At 39.9% G+C, this 19,705-nt stretch overlaps 1 protein-coding gene across 1 annotated transcript; it reads right to left on the reverse strand.

The window, feature by feature from the left end:
- Nucleotides 1-905: 905 nt before the first annotated feature.
- On the reverse strand, nt 906-4,604 carry LOC131052384 (heterogeneous nuclear ribonucleoprotein 1). Its single transcript, XM_057987026.2, has 2 exons — nt 4,202-4,604; nt 906-2,501 (listed from the first exon to the last, which is right to left on the reverse strand). Exons 1-2 carry the CDS (start codon nt 4,421-4,423, stop codon nt 1,329-1,331), a joined length of 1,395 nt encoding a protein of 464 aa, XP_057843009.2. The 5' UTR covers nt 4,424-4,604; the 3' UTR covers nt 906-1,328.
- Between the last annotated feature and the right edge of the window lie 15,101 nt (nt 4,605-19,705).

The following is a 19,705-nucleotide window of genomic DNA, read 5'->3' on the forward strand; positions in this document are numbered from 1 at the left end:
TATTTCTTCAAAGTTCAGACAGTTATGCAGAAATACATCAAGGGATGGGACCAAGGGTCCAAGAAGATAAACCTAGATATTCAAGGGAACTTTGTACAGGAACACACCTGAAGACCATCCTCCAAAAAAATCAAGAAAACTGGAAAACAAAACCAAGCAAGCTAAAAAATGAAACAGAGGCCCTGAGTCTAACCACATCTGGCGTTTATGGGTATAAACCAAAAAAGAAAAAAATAACAAGACAACCTGAAAAGGAATTGGAAAACCCCAGCTGGAAGACAGTGGCCCCAATTTCATTGAAAATGGGATGTTGCATTCAACAAGTTCAATAGAAATCTTCTTGAATGTATTATTCATCCACCAATATTATAAAAGGCAAAGACATTCCCAAAACCAGACAATAAGGAAACAATCCAAGGTTAACAAAACTTACATTCCAACCCTAAAGAGTGTGCCATGAAGCATCCATGTGTTCATTATGGTACATTTTTGTAGCAAAATTGTTAAATTTGCATATTTCTATCACGACATTATAGATAAGAAACTGTCATGGGATGACATCATCATAAAAAAGTGAGAATCCCACAGCATTCTTGTTGATTGTGCGCTCTTGATACTTGAAAAGAAAACTATGGCATGGCGTGACAAAAGATGCACCAGACAATAAAAACATGCAACAAACATCATACCCGCAGAGAAAACCAATATAAGTTATAACATAATGCCAAATTTCAAATGACAAAATTTAACATTGCAGACTCAGTAATGGAATACTTTCCACGAGAATTTCATCATAACAGATCCAAATTATGAGAATTGCATAGCAGTGTAGTTGGTCAAGCACATTCCCTTAGGCTCATTCCATAAATGCGAAACCATTATGCATGACTGACAAGAGGCGGAGAGAATCTAATATGACATCAAATTCAATGATAAAACTTGTAATTACAAGGTAAATGTTACAGTGTATTCAACAAAAATTTCGTCATAACAGAAACACAACAGACAGTGGAAAAACTTTTACTAATTGAACAGTCAAAAACTAGGGTTCTCACAGCATTAATAACTCGACCCATATGAAAAACTCGATATGAAACAATATTCCCAAAATATCTACTACCTATCTGATAGAATACAATGTCCTAGTCTTCCAAACAAAATACTGGTGTGCCCAATGCACAACACTGCCATGTGATTAAAACTATAGCTTTCTGAACTATGCCTTATGTCTAGAGCTTCAAAAGGAAATTTGATTCACTGTCAATTATATGACAAAATCTCTAAAAAATACTGTTTACAGGAATATCAGAATGAGAGGCATATAGAATTTAGCCTGTGCGATCAGGATATGGCCTAAAACGTGAATCTGGGCCTCTCTGACTCTGCCTTCCTGATGCACCATGAGCCCCTTCATAACCTGTCTGCTCATTTGTTGTCCCATCACCACCACCACTGCTATACCCACCAAAGCCACCAACTCCACTCGAAGGATGATCATTGCCACCTTGCTTCCATGCGGTATTTGAGTAACCTGGAGTACCATGTGAAGAATCCCCATAGCTACTGCCACCTGTTCCTGTGTAAGGCCCACCTGCAGGGGCAGCAGCTCCCCCACCACGCCCATAGCCAACAGGAGTGCCACCAGAACTATAGGCTCCGTCTCCATAGAGATAAGCAGGTGCACCTCCATAACTGCCTGCTGCACTAGGACTCTGTGCACCACCAGAGCGGACATAAGCTGCAGCTGGATTTGCTCCATACCCTGCAGAATTAGGGCCAAATCCAGCACCACCCCATGGGCTTCGAGGAGCTCCCACAGGTCCATTGCCATAACCACCAACGGCTGGGCCACCACCATAACCTCCACTTGGAGATGGCGCAGCAGGGACAACATTTCCATAGCCATAACCTCCACCAGGGCTCCCATAACCACCACCACCATACCCTCCATTCATATAACCACCTGCTGCAAAGTTCCCTTGCATTGGTGCCGGAGCAGCATAACCAGTAGGACCATACCCTGCATATCCCCTTCCAGCCCCTGCAGTAGCATTGCCATACCTATTATTGTCCATACGACCATAATTGCCACCACCGTGATTTGAACCATAGCCCCCAAATCCTCTGCCCCGACTGCCCGTGTTGCCCTCTTTTGGAACTGCCCGCTTAACCTCAACAAGTTTATCATGCAGTTCATGGAAACTCTTCTGCACCACGGCCTCCACAGCATCCTCTGAATCAAAAGTAATAAATCCAAAACCACGTGGCCTCTGTGTGCCACTGTCATACATAACAACAACATCTGTTATATTGCCAAACTGCTCAAAATACTTTCTGAACTCATCTTCTGTTAAGGTTGCTGGTAAGCCACCAACAAAAATCTTCCTGGTCCTTTGTGCAAAACCCTGAGTAGGTCCAGCATTCAAACTCCGGGAGGCTCCAAAACCCTGGTTCTGTTGTGGCTGCTGCTCACTTCTGGGTAAAGCCCTCTTTGCCTCTACCTAAACATTCCAAAAGCAAAAACAATTTAATGGTAGCATTCACAATAACCAAGCATTATTTCCAATTCCCACAGTGAATACATTTGAAATAAATAATTTTCCCAAAAACCGCATTACTACTCATTGTTATCGAATTAACAATGCTTATGGGATCCAACTTCATTAGATGTAAAATCTCTGAGACTGTAAGACATTTTTGGCTTCCTTAGATGATAGTTTTACAAGGAAAAGTTCTTGAAAAAAACTGTAGTCACAGAGTGAATGAACTCAACCTAGTTTTCAATAGAATGTCTTTGAATAATAACTATGAGCAAAGCCTGAAAAACACAACATGGTTTTGAGGAAAAAAAAAGGTTTTTCGGCAAAAACTGCAGGCAAGGAATAAAAGATTCAACATTGTTGTAAGTACAAAATGATCTTAACTAGATAAGGCTTTTGGGTATGTGAAACAATGAAAATTTAGGGTTACATTTGATTACTTATCGTCCTCACTGATGATGAATATGGATTTTACACGCGCACACACACACACAGGACACAAATTCAATTATAGTGGTGCTTTGGTGGATGGACACACACACAGAGGACAAAAACTCTGAACAATTTCACACATTATAGTGGTGCTTTGGTGGATTGACGGGGTCCAGCTTTTATGAAGTGTCAGTCAGGTCAACACCTGTGGGTACAAAACTTGAATAGTAAAATGGCTGGATATCCCATCTATCTGGCTAATGTAGATGGCTGGTGAAGGAATGTAGAAGCTGTTCAAAATAGTTTGGGTAGCAAATGGGAGCATAAATACTCATCCCATATATGAATAGTTGCTCTCGATCTGTCAATTAAGATTCTCATCTTCGTCCCCCTCTAAGAAAAGTATATAGAAAGGAATTTCGTCGTTGGATTCCTCTCATACACCAAAGTTTGCATATCAGTCAAGGATTTAGGCGGACTGGGAAACTTTGATGTGATTGACTAGGTCAAAACCTGTGAGTGAAAAACTTGAAAAATATATAGGGGTAAACGATAAGAAATCCCTTCCTCGGGCTTCATTTCATGTACCAGACTTAAAAGCTTCGACAGTCCATAACAATTAAGGCTGACAAAATAACAGGTGTGGAACACTTCAAATGAGGTTCCTCCAAACGGTTAGGAATGAATCGCCACCATTCATAAACCAGGTTTTTTGAATTCGGAATGACTGAACATCATTCACACATTATTCTTTCATTATATTAAGCAATTCGAATATCTAGTAATTTTTAGAAACAAGCAGAAATTGGCATTCCAAGACACACATTGTGATAATATATTACAATAAGTCGCCTAAAGTCAATATACTGTTTTCTCTACAAAATTTGTTTCCCAAGATTTGTTTCCGAGAACGTTCGCCATTAATTACCGGTTGGGCGGGGTCTAATGGTTAAGAAGAAACGTTCCGGTGAGCAATCCCCAGGTTCAATTCCACACGGGCTGAAAGCTCACTCCAAGTTAGAAGGGGTTCAAACGAAAGAAATTGACCTCATCTATGACACTCATTTTTTTAAAAATTAAATTGAAATTCGCCTAGTTGATCAACACATCCGTACAGTGACAAATTACTTAACCTCCTCGTGCGAATTTTAAAAACATCAACATAGTTTTTCTCTTGCATATTTTGAAGATTGATTCATTTTCATGCTCATTTGAAGATTGAAATTTACCGCTCGGCCTGCGATGATATGTTTGTCTTTGAGTACTGTGTCGACAACATTAGGATCTGCGAAGGCCACAAAGCCGAAGCCCCTGGTGCTCCCCGTGCTTCGATCGCGCATTATGACTACATCTGCAACTTCGCCATACCGTATGAAGTATTCCCTTAGGGTTTCTTCTGTAGTCTCCCACGATATCCCGCCTATGAACAGTTTTCCCTGATCTGAGTCCATTCCCGGGGTTCAAACCCCAAACCTCTCTTTGAAAATTAAGGGAAAAATATATATATACTATAGCTAGGGTTTTTCAAAAACCCCGTCCCACTTCTGATTCGAACCTGCAACCTCGAGAGACTTTCAAATATTTGATTAATGAAATCGGAGCAGAGAAAAAGGGGGAAAGTTGAAAAGAAAAATTCATGTTGAGGTTTGCAATACTTATGGACAAAGAAATTCAACGGACGGTCGCGATGATGCAGATTGTTGAGCATCGAACGGCTAAAATTAAGAGTTATGAATGGGAGTGATCTGCGCCGTTGATCGGTGGCCCTTTTAGTTGTGTTTTATTTGCATTTTATTGAGAGTTATATGTTTAATATTAAAACGGTTTAGAAAAATAGCGGGAAGAACACCATCTTACCTAAAAATATCTTGGCTATTTAAATAAATGAAGCAATATCTAATATTTAACTAAGATGATTGATTATCAAAAATTATAAAAAATTAAATGTATGATTAAATGAGGAAAATTGAATAAATTAAAGGTATAGTAATGTAGTTTGAATAAATTAAAGGTATAGTAATGTAGTTTTGTTTTCGATGAGTGTGAGAAACTTATTTATTAAGTGTATTAGAAATTTTCATTTTATCATTGATTTATATATTTAATTTGGTATTATCTAAGGTCATTTTTGTAAGTGCGGAAATGATCTTTAGGAATGTGAAAATTATCTTAATGCATTAAGGGAGAGGGTCTTATGGTGGGACACTCTAATTTTGTGCCTCCCAAAATTTGTCTTAAATATTCCAAATATTTTTAAATTTTGTGTAGTTGCTTATTTGTCAAGGCCCCCACTTAAAAAAAATGGTTCCAAATCCACATGGTTGAATATGATGCCACATCATATTCCTTTTTTTGTCAAGGTGTCCAAAATGGTCCCAAAAAGAAGTAAGACCCATAGTTATGCACTAAATCATGTTTATTGGTGAGCTGATGTGGCATCACATAGGTTACTTTTTCAAATTTATTGGAATCTTTTTGGGGTTAAGTATTGACATGACACTTTTTGTGCTCCACTAATAGGCTAATTGGGTCCAACTACCATCCCAACTATTGGAGCCTACTCCACTACAGGGCCCTCTCTCTTAAGTGATATTTTAACTCATGGGCTTGATTTCGAAGAATTCTACATCACATTCGCATTAATTTCTAGTATCTAAATTTGCATAAGGATATGGATTGTTTACAAACACCTTTTGGGAACATACTAGATTGCAAGGGCCAAGTTCTCAATCGGACCTCTAGTAGACAAACTTTACAACTCTAAGTGAAAGGTTGAAGACTACAAGCAAGCATTCAATAGACCTAGGATGATATATTATGGTACAATACTTTAAGAATCAAGATATGGTACTTACATAAATGCTCTACAACGGATGCGTATATTTTGGCTCCAAAATAGCAGTACGGATTGACTAGCACGCGTGTTAGTCGCGCATTTTACACCATTGATTTTGGAATAAATGACTGCGATTGACTAACACGTCGCTATCACGCTATACGAAAGATCTGTTTTGGGGCCAGAATAGCTTCAGCCCTCTACAACAAGTTCTTGCATAAGCTATAGGTGATCTTCAAATGAGTGAATGACTGTCATTAAATACAATAACCAAACACACAAATCAACACAAACATCTACAAGATCAGCTCACAATAACTAAGAGTGCAATGACAAGATAAAATTTGAATTTGAATTTTAAAAATTAAAGTTCAAATCCATAACTATGAAAGTGACCTTTGTCAAGTTTGCACCTACAAATCTTATCCAAAGTGAAAATAATAAACCTATGGATCTCTAGAGACCAGTAATAAATGGGAGGTAGATGTGTGATGTCATAAGTCAAATTCATGAGGTAAGTAATTTCTAGTGCTACAATTAAGGATAACTCAAAGCAAGATAATTGATTTTTAAAACTAGTGGGTTTGGATTCAAATTTTCCCAAGGTACCAAGCAAGGAGGCCCATTGAAAGGAAGTAATGGTTGAATTGATGGAGATTGTTGACAGAGATATTCAAGCTTTCCAAAAGATGGCTATAATTGGAAGAATCATGGGTGTAAATAGAAGCAAAGAGGAAATTCGATCATGGATCAAACAAAACTAGCCTAATACACAGAGAGTGTATTTTATACAAAAACATTATGGGTGTTGATATGGGGGAAGATGATCTGATACATTATGCTAGAATAAATATAATTTCAATAGAGGAAAACCCGTACATTATAAATCTAAAAACGTTGGCAAGCATCTGGAAACAAGGGATTGAAGTAGAGGAACAAAAAATTTATTGTTGTCGATGTAAAAGAAGAAATCATTCTGAAGAAGAATGTCGCATCCCAGAGAGGAAGGTTTGGAGAAAAAAACCTCCAGGGGTAGATATTAAGGCAAAGAATGATAACAAAAATATTCCTTCGATTATTGAGGAAGAAGATAGTATTGGGAGGCGGGAAATTTCTGTAAATCAAGAGGCTCCGACAATTGAGGAATGGGAACCATAAATGTTTCAAGAAGAAGTCGAAGAGATTCCTCCCTTGTTTATAGAAAATCCATCTAAAATCCTACAAATTGAGGCGCATGCATCCCTCGATGATGAATTGGATATAACAGAGCCTAGAACTATCAGTTGATCCATGGCGAAGGAGCCCAAGTGTGGGGTCACTATAAGAAAGACAGGAAGAAAACCAATAATAAAATGAGTGCAGAGGATGGGCTCCTTTCGGACGAATCTTCAATCAAAACATACCTGTTGAGATTCAGGGGAAGCAAAGTCTGTCGAGAAGGAGAGGTTGGATGTGGAGTTGAATCTAGGTGGAATCTTCAAAGATTTGTCGAGATCTTGTTAGATGTCGCAGACAAATTGGGTCCTAAAATGAAGGATTCCAAGCTCGGATTGGGCATACCAGTAGACACTGAGAGAAATGATGGTAGGTCGGATGTCTCAGGTTCGAGACTTGAGTCTTCCATGCACTATGCACGTCTTGTGATCGGTGGGACAGGTGAAGATAGTGCAATACAAGAGTGTATGGCAGGGATGTGTGAGCAGTGGTGGTAGGAGTTCGCGGCAAAGAAGATTCCCTCCTTGGATCCGTTTAGCAAGTGTATGAAACTTGTGAAAAAGTGGAACGAGCTTGTGATGTGCAATTCTGTTGTGGAACGAAGTTTTGAATTGCACCTGTTTGAGACTAAGACCAAAGTGACTCTGTTTGGAGATCTTAATGAAGCCGTGAGATTTGGGAAAGGCCCTGTGCCATGGGACCGACAAGATTGCATGCCACCTATGGCAGATGGAAGAGGCTCATACTAGAAAACAAAGAAGATTACATTGTTAGTTTGTTAGTTTGGACCGCTGTTTGTCCATTTGCTAAATAATTAGTAAATAATTGTTTGCTAACAAATGTAGTTAGAGTTCAAACAATTCTTATTAATTATTTGACTCTTTTTAGAAACTTCTAGCAATCAATTTGGTTAGGGTTGTTTAGTTGTTTTTAATCTCAGCCGTTGATTGAGAATTAATCTTGGCCGTTGGTTTTCCAACGAGAGTAGTATATAAGGGGGTTAGCGGGCATTTGGAAAAGAATGAATGAATGAATTGTGTGAAGAACTTGCAGTGTTAGCAAGTAGTCTTGCAGTGTTAGCAAGGGCGCAGTGATAGCGCTGGGATAGTAGCGGGGTGGAATCTCAGCAGGATAAATTGGGAGGTCGTCGGAGCTCTGTCAGTAACAGGCAAGCAGTATTTGTATCTCTTGATTTGCTATAGTTAATATATATTCCTCATCTGCAGCACTGGTTTTCCCTTCGGGGTTTTTCCAGGGACAATTGTCCAAAAATATTGTGTTCATTGTGTTGCACATTTTTTATGAGTTTGTGAAATTGCAGTTGTGTTATTTTTCAATATTTGTTGCTCAAATAATCTATCAAAGATAGGAGGATAATAATCAGTAACTGTAATAGATTTTTCACATGGTATCAGAGCTAAGTTAAGGGTAGAAGAGATTTACCCTAGGCGAAGGAAACTGAGGGTTTATAAAACTTAGTTTAACCTCTTTCGAATTTTTATTTACTTTAACCTTTGAGATGGCCTCAGTTGGTTTAAGAGATCAGGATAGATTGGATGGAGCCTCTAATTTTGGTGTCTGAAAAGCCAGAATTTCTTTATTGCTAGAAGAGAATGGTATCAAGGAATATGTTACCACTGTTGTGACTATACCTACAGATGCAACACAGCTTGTAGCATACAAGAAGGATGATTCCAAGGCAAGGAGGCTAATCCTTGATGGTGTCAAGGACCATATAGTTCCACATATTGCAGAGTTAGATACTGCAAAGAAGATGTGGGATGTCATTCTGAATCTGTACCAGAATGCTACCACTAATCGGAAGCTGGTTCTTAGAGAAAAGTTGAGGAATACCCAAATGAATAAGGGAGAAGACGTGACGAGTTACCTCACCAGACTCAGACTTGTTAAGGATGAGTTAGCGACTATTGGAGATAAACCAAGTGATGATGAGCTAGTACAAATAGCCCTAAATGGGTTTTCTAAGCAGTGGGATGTCTTTGTTCAAGTTGTGAATGGACGAGACACCTTACCAAGTTGGGATCAACTTTGGAGTGACTTCACTTAGGAGGAGCTTAGACTGAGCCTTGTCAATGGAGCCAACAATAAGAGTCAGAAAAGTGAGGCAGAACAGGAGAACGTTGCCCTAGTGGGTAAAGAAAAAGCAAAGAAGGGGTCCAGCAAAGGATCAAATCCACAAGGTGAGAAGAAGAAGAAAGACTTGTTGAAGATCAAGTGCTACGGCTATCACGAGTTTGGCCACTATGTCAGCAATTGCCTAGAAAGGAAGAAGAATGACAAGAAAGGCAAGAAGCAAGTTGCAGCTTCAACAAGTGCGGATGAGCTCTCGAATAAAATGGAAGATGAGTTTGCACTCATAGCGTGTATGGTTAGCTCAACCTCACAGAGTGTTTGGTGCATAGATAGTGGGGCGTCATTTCATATGACATGAGTTAGAGAATACTTCTCCAGTTATAAGGAGGAGAGCACCAAAATCCAGATCTCTATGGGAAACATGTCCAAACTCAACTCAGTTGGGAAAGCGACTGTTCAGTTTCAGAGGGAGAATGGTAAGATGATTCCTCTTCATGATGTGTTGCATGTTCCAGGCTTAGGGATGAATTTGATTTCCGTATCTGTCCTTCAGGACAAAGGGTACAATGTACTCTTTAGAGGGGCACATGTATTGATTAAGCATAAGGATTGGAAATCACCCATAGCTATTGGAGTTAGGAGTGGTCGACTTTATAGGTTGCAGTTTGATACTCCTAAGGCACTCATGAGCAGCAGTAATCCTAGAGATCTTGGAGAGCTATGGCATAGGAGGATGGGCCATATACATCATGGAGCACTTAAATTGCTTCATGAGACTGTGACAGGTGTTCCAGAGGTGAGCACAGAGCATGATGATGTATGTAAGGGATGTGTGTTGGGGAAGTTTGTGAAAGCAACTTTTCCAAGGAGTGACACTAAATCCAAGGGTGTTCTTGATCTAGTACATTCAGATGTATGTGGACCAATGTCAATGAAATCTCTCAAAGGGTATGAGTACTTTAGTACTTTTATTGATGATTTCTCCAGAAAGACCTGGATATAGTTCTTGAAGACCAAGGATGAGGTTTTCAGTCGCTTCCAAGAGTTCAAGGCTCTTGTGGAGAACTCGACAGGAAGGAAGATAAAGGTTCTTTGGTCAAACAATGGAGGCGAGTACAAAGGGAATGAATTCCTAGAGTTTTGTACCAGGGAAGGAATCAAGAGAGAGTGGACTGTTCCTTACAACCTGCAACAGAATGGGGTTGTTGAGAGGAAGAATCGGTCCATATTGGAGGCAGCAAGGGCTATGCTACATGATCGGGACCTGCCCCGTTACTTATGGGCAGAAGCATGTAGTACAACAGTATACATACAGAACAGGGTTCCACATAAGGTGCTAGGGAAGATGACACCAGAGGAAGCATTCAGTGGGAAGAAGCTAGATGTTAGTCACTTCAGGATCTTTGGGAGTTTGGCATATTGTCACATTCCAAAGGATACATGTACCAAGTTAGATCAGACTGCAGAAAGAGGGTACTTTGTGGGGTACAGTGAAACCTCAAAGGCATATCAGATATTCATTCCAGAGACCAAGCAGATTATTGTTCGACATGATGTCAAGTTCATGGAGGACAAGGCATTTAGAAGGTCCAGAGATTTGCTAGCAGATGATCAGAGTGAGCAGCCAACACAAGCTCTAAGGATCACTCGACTGAATCAAGGTCAGCAAAGCTCTAGTACAGTTACTAGTACAAGCACAGGCTCAAGAGGTGAGAGTTCTCAAAGTATGGAGCAATAGGTGCAAGAAGAGATGCATCAAGAATACATGGAGGTTGATGTTTCATCCTCTACAGTTGGCTGTAGGAATCATGAGGTTCAGCCGACACAAAAGAATACTCAGGAGTTAGTGGGTACTCCTAGGAGGAGTAGTAGACAACGGAAACAACCATCCAGGTATGATGACTATGTAGCATTAGTTAGTCAGTTGGTAGACAGTGAACCTTATAGCTATCAGGAGGCTGCACAACATCAAGTGTGGCAAGATGTTATGGTTGAGGAGTATACTTCAATTATGCAGAATGATGTTTGGGAGGTAGTGCCTAGACCAACGGATAGAGTTGTGGTTGGATAGGGTTGTGGTTGGATCTATAAGATCAAGCACGATGCAGATGGTAGCATCGAGAAATACAAAGCAAGGTTTGTGGCAAAAGGGTTCTCTCAGAAGGAGGGAATAGACTTGTAGCGTCTTAAAATTGCGACACTTGCAATTTCGACTGCATTTCGGTCTTCACGATGGCGACGCAACACGCAACCTGAATGGAGACCCTGAAACTTGCTCACGACACTGAAAACTGCATTTTTCAAGCACCCTGGCCTGAACCTCCTTGCACCCTGCTGTCCCGGGAGGTGGGACCAGAGCGCCCAGCGCCCTGGTCCTTCAGGACCAGGGCGCTCCCCAGGACCATGGTGCCCAGCGCCCTGGTCCCTGGGTCCTATTTTGGGCCCGGTCTCCTAAGGGGTCTCGGGTCTTTTTGTTTGCAAATTGGAAATTAACTTTCCTGGTTGGCCTAAGGTTGGGAAAATCAGTCTATCAGCCCTAATTGACAAGTATATAAACTACATTTTTCTCTCTCATTGGATGAGAAGAGGATATGTGTACAAAGCGTGGAAATTATACTCAAGCATTCAAGCATTCAAGCATTCTTTCAAGCAATTGATCATTTCAAGTCTCCATTCAAGGCTAAGTGTTGCATTCAAGACAAGGATTCAACCATTGAAGAGGAGATCACATACTACATGCTACAACATACAACATACAACATCTAAACCTTCGCACATAAGGATACAAACATCCTTAGAACAAGGTATTAGTACTTGTTTTACATACATTTACATTTACAGCACTTGCTCATTTCTTGGTTAATTCCAAAACCGGGGTTTGACCTAAAGGCAAACCCCTAATCCCTAACCCCCCAATCGTCTTCGCTTTTCTGTGTGTAGGTTGCAGGTATGCGGCTGAAATTGAAGATCTGGAATCCTTGTGCAGAGACGAACAGATCCCCCTTCGTTTCGCGGATTTTTCGGAGGACCGTGGCGCCGGCGCCATCGTCCCGACAACTTTTGCTCAAATTTGCAAGACAGCGCCGTATCGACATTTTACTGCTAATTCCAGGTCCGCAGCTTCATACTGTATTCCTATCTCAGTTTATAAGCGAATCTTTATCACTTTCTATGCATGCTTAGCTTAATTCTCCTATCAACATTCTTTACGAAAGAGGGTAGCCTTGCTGTCTTAACCCTTGAAACACATTTAGCATCCAATCTTGCATTGCGTGGGATTGGATCTTGTGGGTTTCAACCCCTCTTTTGAATGTAAAGTCTCTCCCCTAAGTGAAAACCATCGAATCCTAGCGAACCTCCCTTCTCTCTCCTCGGAGTTGGAAGAGGGGAGAACAACTAGGGTTCGATCGCGATTTTCCGCTTTACATTTTGGTGAACCCGACGTGAACATCCTTTCTGATTTTTCATGCTTAGATCTGAAAAAATTGATTACATTTCCATGTTTGATCTTTTGCAAAATTTTAGAGGTGATTGCATAAAAACCCTAAATTTTCTTTTTAGTAATTGAACCTGCGAAATGTCTAAATGTTAATGCCTGTTTCAGATCTGCCCTTCTATTACAAATTTTTAATTCATATTTGTGCTCTAATTCTGAAAATTAAGTGGTTAAATGTCAAAACCCTAATTTTTGAAACCCTCTTGATTCAACCTTTGTCCGACAATTTCACTGATCAAAACATCTCCAAATCAGCTGTAACTTTGGATTCCGCAATAAAATCACAATATCTTTCATCCCTGAAAATTTGGAAAAAAGTTGCGAGGACCGTGGCGCCGAGCGCCATCGTCCCCGACATTTTTTCCGAAATTTCGGGAGCGAGATCTTACTGTATTTTCCTGCTAAAATCCAGAATTTTGGCTGATTTTATCAATTTTAACACCTTCAAAATAACAGTCAAAGTTGGTCTTGTGATTGCTTGGATTAAGGCTTCTAAACATTTAAAAATCATTGAAATTGAAATTTTGTGTCAAAATTGTGTTCTTACTGTCCTAAATCTGAAAAGTGTGTTATCATTCATTAAAAATTTCAGTGCTTTATTCAAATTCTTGCATTTTGTGATTTTTGAAATTAAGTGCTTAATTACAACAACTTTGATTTCCGCTTTCAAAATTGAATTTTGCGTGAAATTGAGTCAATTTTCAAATTCCAAAATTTGCATTGCTCTGGACATTCCCTCTAAAATCATAAAATTCAAAATTTCAGTTTCCCTCTCTTTTTCAAAATTCAATTTTTTGCATTTTTCGACAATCTTGATAGGGTTCAATTTTGAGATTACAACTTTAATTTGGCCTATCTACAGATCGTAAAATCACTCAATTTTTTCAGATTAGCTCTAAAATCATCATACCTTTCATCCCTGCAAATTTCGAAAAAAGTTGCAAGGACCGTGTTGCACTCCGAGCGCCACGGTCCCGGACATTTTTTCCGAAATTTCGGGAGACTGTTGTGATTGCATTTAACAGCTTAAATCCAGAAGATTGGCTGATTTTACTGAAAATTGCTACCTCTAAATTCAAAATCTTCTCTCTCTTTCTAGTGCATGAGTTTTACAACAATAAGCCCTACTTACACTATTCCCGTTAGACGAAGCCGTAGAATTAAGTCTTTCCAAGGTTTAACTACTGAGGAGATGGAACCTAATTTGAATAGCCTTTTTAACGAGGACATGGGTAATTCCTCTAATCCTCTTAATGATGAAGAAGCTCTCCATGAGGTTTCTGAAGAACAACTTTCGAAATTGGATAACCAATTTGACGATTTTCGACAATGGATGTCTCAAGAATACCCTGATAGTCAAGCTCTTCCTTTAATTGAGGGTCTAAAACGTATGCTTCAAAGTGATAAGAATGGAATTGATATTTTGCGTGGTATTGCACACATTGTGGATTCGAATGTGATGCCTATGAAGAGTTGTGCTGAAAATTTAGGTTATACACAACCTCCTACTCAAGTCAATCATTCTATTCCTTTGACAACTCCTATTGCTAGTATACCTACCTTTACATCAAACATCATGGCTACTTCTATACAAGACATTCCTCCCATGATTACTAGTCATGGGGGCAACCCTTCTTCTTCAATTAACCCTCTTCCTTCATTCAATCCGACTTCTTCATTCATTCCTTCAATGAGTGTCCCTATTATATCTCCACAAATGAACATGACGCAAGGGGGCAATTCATTTAACCATTCCATCCCTCCTTGTAGTGTTCCTCCTGTCCAATCATCTCCTATGACTAATTATCATAGAGTCCCACCACCTTACTCTCTACCTTCTTTCAATAACATAACACCTCCATCTCAATCTAACACATCCAATATGAACTCTTCGACTGAAGCGACCATTAACAATCTTGCACAAACTGTCTCTTCTTTACAGCAACAAATTGCCTCTATGAATCAATCTAAGTTTAGTGTGCCCACATTTGATGTTGCGAGCCCACTTTCTCTTGACATCGTTCGAGCTATCCCTCCTAAACATGTTGAAATCCCGCATTTGGAACTTTATAATGGTAAAGGAGATCCTCTAACACATGTTAAGACTTTTCAAACAATATGTACCGATTTTGCTTATGACCAAAGGTTGCTTGCAAAACTATTCACTAGAACATTAAGAGACAAAGCCCTACAATGGTATTGCTCGTTGCCTTCTTATTCTATTACTTCTTTCGAACAACTTGCAAATGCTTTCATTCAACAATTTCAAAACAATATAAGTCCTAAAGTTACTTTGATTGATTTAATGCACTGTAAACAAGGTGTTAAAGAAAAAGTGACTGATTTCATTGGTAGATATAAGCATTTATATGCTCAAATTTCTTTTCCAGTGCCTGACAATGATATTCAAAGAATCTTTATTTCTAATTTACAAAAAGATATTCGAGACAAACTTCTGTTTTCTGAGTTTACTTCTTTCCAACAGTTGTGCGCCACTCTTCACAATTATCAACTGACTGTGAGTCAAATGGAACAATCACATCCTATGGCTCCGAGTGATAAGGGTGATAGCAGTCAACCATTTGGGAAGTTTAAACCGAACAGAGATTCCATCAAATTCAATGAAAACATCATCAACAACAATGTGAATGCAGCATCAGGTGTGCCTCCTATTTCTAAATTTTTCAAGAAAGAAAGAAAGTATACTCCTTTGAATGAATCATTGCATAGTATTATGAATAAGTTATTGGAACAAAATGTGCTTACTCTTCCTCCTATAAGACAAATTGATCCTGCAAAGATTACTTCACCTTATTTTGATAACAAAGCTTTTTGTCAATTTCACTGTCAGCCTGGGCATGATACTGAAAAATGTTTTTCTTTAAAGGGTAAAATTCAAGATTTGATTGATAATAATACTATCTCTGTTTCTGGAGTGAATGATAAAGGCAACACATCTGTAGCTCCTCCTAACCAAAATCTTCAGATTTTCACTGATCCATTGCCTTCTCATACCTCTAATGCAATTGAGGCTAATGATTCCTCTCTCTCATCTGATGGTCTTGTGTCTATGACTCCGAATGTGATTAACTTTGTAGAGCAGCAAGAAATCCCTAAAGAACCTTCCATCACATTTGATTCCAGTGAAACCATTAGGGCACCTGATGGTCCTTTATACATAGTTGCAAAAGTTAAGAATACACCTTGCCGTGGAGTGCTTATTGATCCTTCGTGCATGATTAATGTTATTACTGAAGAATTTCTTTTTACTTTGCAATTGAATCAAGTCATATATGACAAAACAGATGTGATTGTAAAACTATTTGATGCATTTTCTTCTCCTGCAATTGGTTCTATTACATTGCCTATTGAGGTCCATAACAAATCTCTTGATGTGAACTTTGCTATTATTCCATCTTCCGAACAATTTCGTGTGAAGCTTGGCTATCCTTGGCTATCTTCCATGAAAGCTATTGCTTCTCCTATTCATAAGTGTTTGAAATTTCCCCATAATGGTGAAGTTGTTACTGTCAATCATAGTCTCTTTAAACCAGCTGAAAGAACCTCTAGTGTTCCTATTGATTACTTTTGGCCTAAACAATTCCAATCTCTTCCTCCGCAAAGTGATCATCTTTTCAAATCTTATCAAAAGTGGAAAACAGATATGATCCTATCTCTAAGTGAACCTAGAGCACCTAAACTTGATATTCCTATCATTCTTGAGAAGGAAGTTCTTCCTTTGAAAGATAAAACTAATGTCTTTCCTCAAGAAGATTCTCAACCCATCCCTATGGATGTGACTATGTCTATACCTAATAAACTTCCTAAGAGTGGACCTATACCTCCTCGTCATGATGGACTTGGTCTTCTCCCTAAACCAAAGATTCCTCCTTTATATGGAGCAGTTCCTCCTCCTTCTTTTTATAGAGAGAAGAGACCTTCTTCTTCTCCTATTATCCAGCCTAAGAGACCACAACCTAAACACCCAAGTGCTAAGGATGAGAACATTCCTCCTCCTCAGTCTTCTCCACTTCCTACTAAGACTAGACGAAATCATTCTGCACGTGAACGCCGACGAAAGCGTCGTCTTAGAGCTCAGGCAGCTGCTTCTCAAACTTTGCAATCTCCCAAAACACCTTCAACAAGCATTATTCCATTTTCTCCTCAGCCGGAAATTGAGCCGAAATCTCCTAAACATAAGATGCATGATGGTCTTGATCCGGTGCGAGTTAAAGATCCTATTTTTATAAATCTTGATGATGATATAGATGAAAATGTTATGCATGATGAAAATGTTACTCCTCTTGCTTCTGATAGTGAATATGAACTTGTTGATGTTGATAACCATTTATCTAATGAATTTTCTAAAGCACTTATCCTAGCTCCTAGACAAGAACAATGTGGCTCGGAACATGAACATAGCCCTTGTTTGGATCTTGTGATAGCTCCATCTGCTGTGTTGGATGTTCCTCCTCTGGCGTGTTCCCTGCCTTCCCGAAACATTGATCAGCAAGATCGGGGGGTAGATGACATGCTAGACTAGTTACATTAGCATAGCAGATTCTCTCCTCCTCTCTTTTGTTACTTCTTCTATATGTTACTCTCATTCTTCTATTTGTTGTCCTTAGTGTTGTCTACTTGAGGACGATGCAAAGCATTGAGATCTCTCGATCTCTCTCATGTTGACTCAAAAGACACATGTGTTCCCTTCTTCTAGGTGACCTTCCTTGATTGGGGAATGAAGAACAATTATGCATACATACATATGATATATATACATGAATTATCATACAGCATACTGACCCCGAGGAAAGCGAAGTCACCTCGTGCTTTGTGTTTTGTGTCTATTATCCTTGGGCTTATCTCACACTTGGGGGCTAAATCCTTGCGATAACGTGCTCCTTTCCTTTCTCATTTCTTATATGTATCACTACCGTAAAGCAATCACCCCCGGTGAGGCGTGTGCGATCGCTTTAACGTAGGGGGGCATACATCCCGTTCATATCTTTTCAAGATACTTGAAAATTTCTTGGCAAATTTAGCCTTGCCTTGAAAATTTTTGATATCTTTCTTGCATGACTCATAGTGAGGGAGCCTTACTACTGACAGTCATGGTTCTCCCTCGTGATCTTCCCTTTTACTTTGTCAATCGAAGTCGTAAGATCCTTAGTCCACTGGGGGCTTGGTGTATCTTGCCTCCTTGACGTGGTGAAAGTCTTTCAATATTGTTTCCTTGTACTTTACCGGAAGTATGAGCATACATACTCCCGCTAAAGTGGGGGCTAAATGTAGCGTCTTAAAATTGCGACACTTGCAATTTCGACTGCATTTCGGTCTTCACGATGGCGACGCAACACGCAACCTGAATGGAGACCCTGAAACTTGCTCACGACACTGAAAACTGCATTTTTCAAGCACCCTGGCCTGAACCTCCTTGCACCCTGCTGTCCCGGGAGGTGGGACCAGAGCGCCCAGCGCCCTGGTCCTTCAGGACCAGGGCGCTCCCCAGGACCATGGCGCCCAGCGCCCTGGTCCCTGGGTCCTATTTTGGGCCCGGTCTCCTAAGGGGTCTCGGGTCTTTTTGTTTGCAAATTGGAAATTAACTTTCCTGGTCGGCCTAAGGTCGGGAAAATCAGTCTATCAGCCCTAATTGACAAGTATATAAACTACATTTTTCTCTCTCATTGGATGAGAAGAGGATATGTGTACAAAGCGTGGAAATTATACTCAAGCATTCAAGCATTCAAGCATTCTTTCAAGCAATTGATCATTTCAAGTCTCCATTCAAGGCTAAGTGTTGCATTCAAGACAAGGATTCAACCATTGAAGAGGAGATCACATACTACATGCTACAACATACAACATACAACATCTAAACCTTCGCACATAAGGATACAAACATCCTTAGAACAAGGTATTAGTACTTGTTTTACATACATTTACATTTACAGCACTTGCTCATTTCTTGGTTAATTCCAAAACCGGGGTTTGACCTAAAGGCAAACCCCTAATCCCTAACCCCCCAATCGTCTTCGCTTTTCTGTGTGTAGGTTGCAGGTACGTGGCTGAAATTGAAGATCTGGAATCCTTGTGCAGAGACGAACAGATCCCCCTTCGTTTCGCGGATTTTTCGGAGGACCGTGGCGCCGGGCGCCATCGTCCCGACAACTTTTGCTCAAATTTGCAGGACAGCGCCGTATCGACATTTTACTGCTAATTCCAGGTCCGCAGCTTCATACTGTATTCCTATCTCAGTTTATAAGCGAATCTTTATCACTTTCTATGCATGCTTAGCTTAATTCTCCTATCAACATTCTTTACGAAAGAGGGTAGCCTTGCTGTCTTAACCCTTGAAACACATTTAGCATCCAATCTTGCATTGCGTGGGATTGGATCTTGTGGGTTTCAACCCCTCTTTTGAATGTAAAGTCTCTCCCCTAAGTGAAAACCATCGAATCCTAGCGAACCTCCCTTCTCTCTCCTCGGAGTTGGAAGAGGGGAGAACAACTAGGGTTCGATCGCGATTTTTCGCTTTACAAGACTATGAGGAGACATTTGCTCCAGTGGCCAGGTATACTTCTATACGAGCTATAATCTCAATTTTAGCACAAATGGGATGGCAGATCCATCAAATGGATGTCAAGACAACATTCCTCAATGGTGAATTGAAAGAGGAGGTATACATAGAACAACCAGAAGGCTTTGTAGCACACAACAAAGAGACCCACGTGTGTAGATTAAAGAGAGCTTTGTACAGACTCAAGCAAGCTCCCAGAGCGTGGTATGAACGCATTGATAGTTACTTGCAAGAAATGGGCTTTGTGAAGAGTGAGGCGGATGCTAATCTCTACTACTTGGTGGTTGGGGGTGAGATTCTCATTCTTGTTCTATATGTGGATGACTTGTTTCTAACAGGTTCACTAGGGCTCATAGAAGAGTGCAAGAGGGACCTTGCAGTAGAGTTCGAGATGAGGGATTTGGGACTTATGTACTACTTTCTAGGCATGGAGGTATGGCAAACAGATGGAGAGATTTTCCTTGGACAAGGGAAATATTGCATTGAAATATTGAAAAGGTTCAGGATGGAAGATT

The sequence above is a fragment of the Cryptomeria japonica genome, chromosome 9 (assembly GCF_030272615.1).
Source record: "Cryptomeria japonica chromosome 9, Sugi_1.0, whole genome shotgun sequence".
In the NCBI taxonomy this organism is placed as follows: Eukaryota; Viridiplantae; Streptophyta; class Pinopsida; order Cupressales; family Cupressaceae; genus Cryptomeria; species Cryptomeria japonica.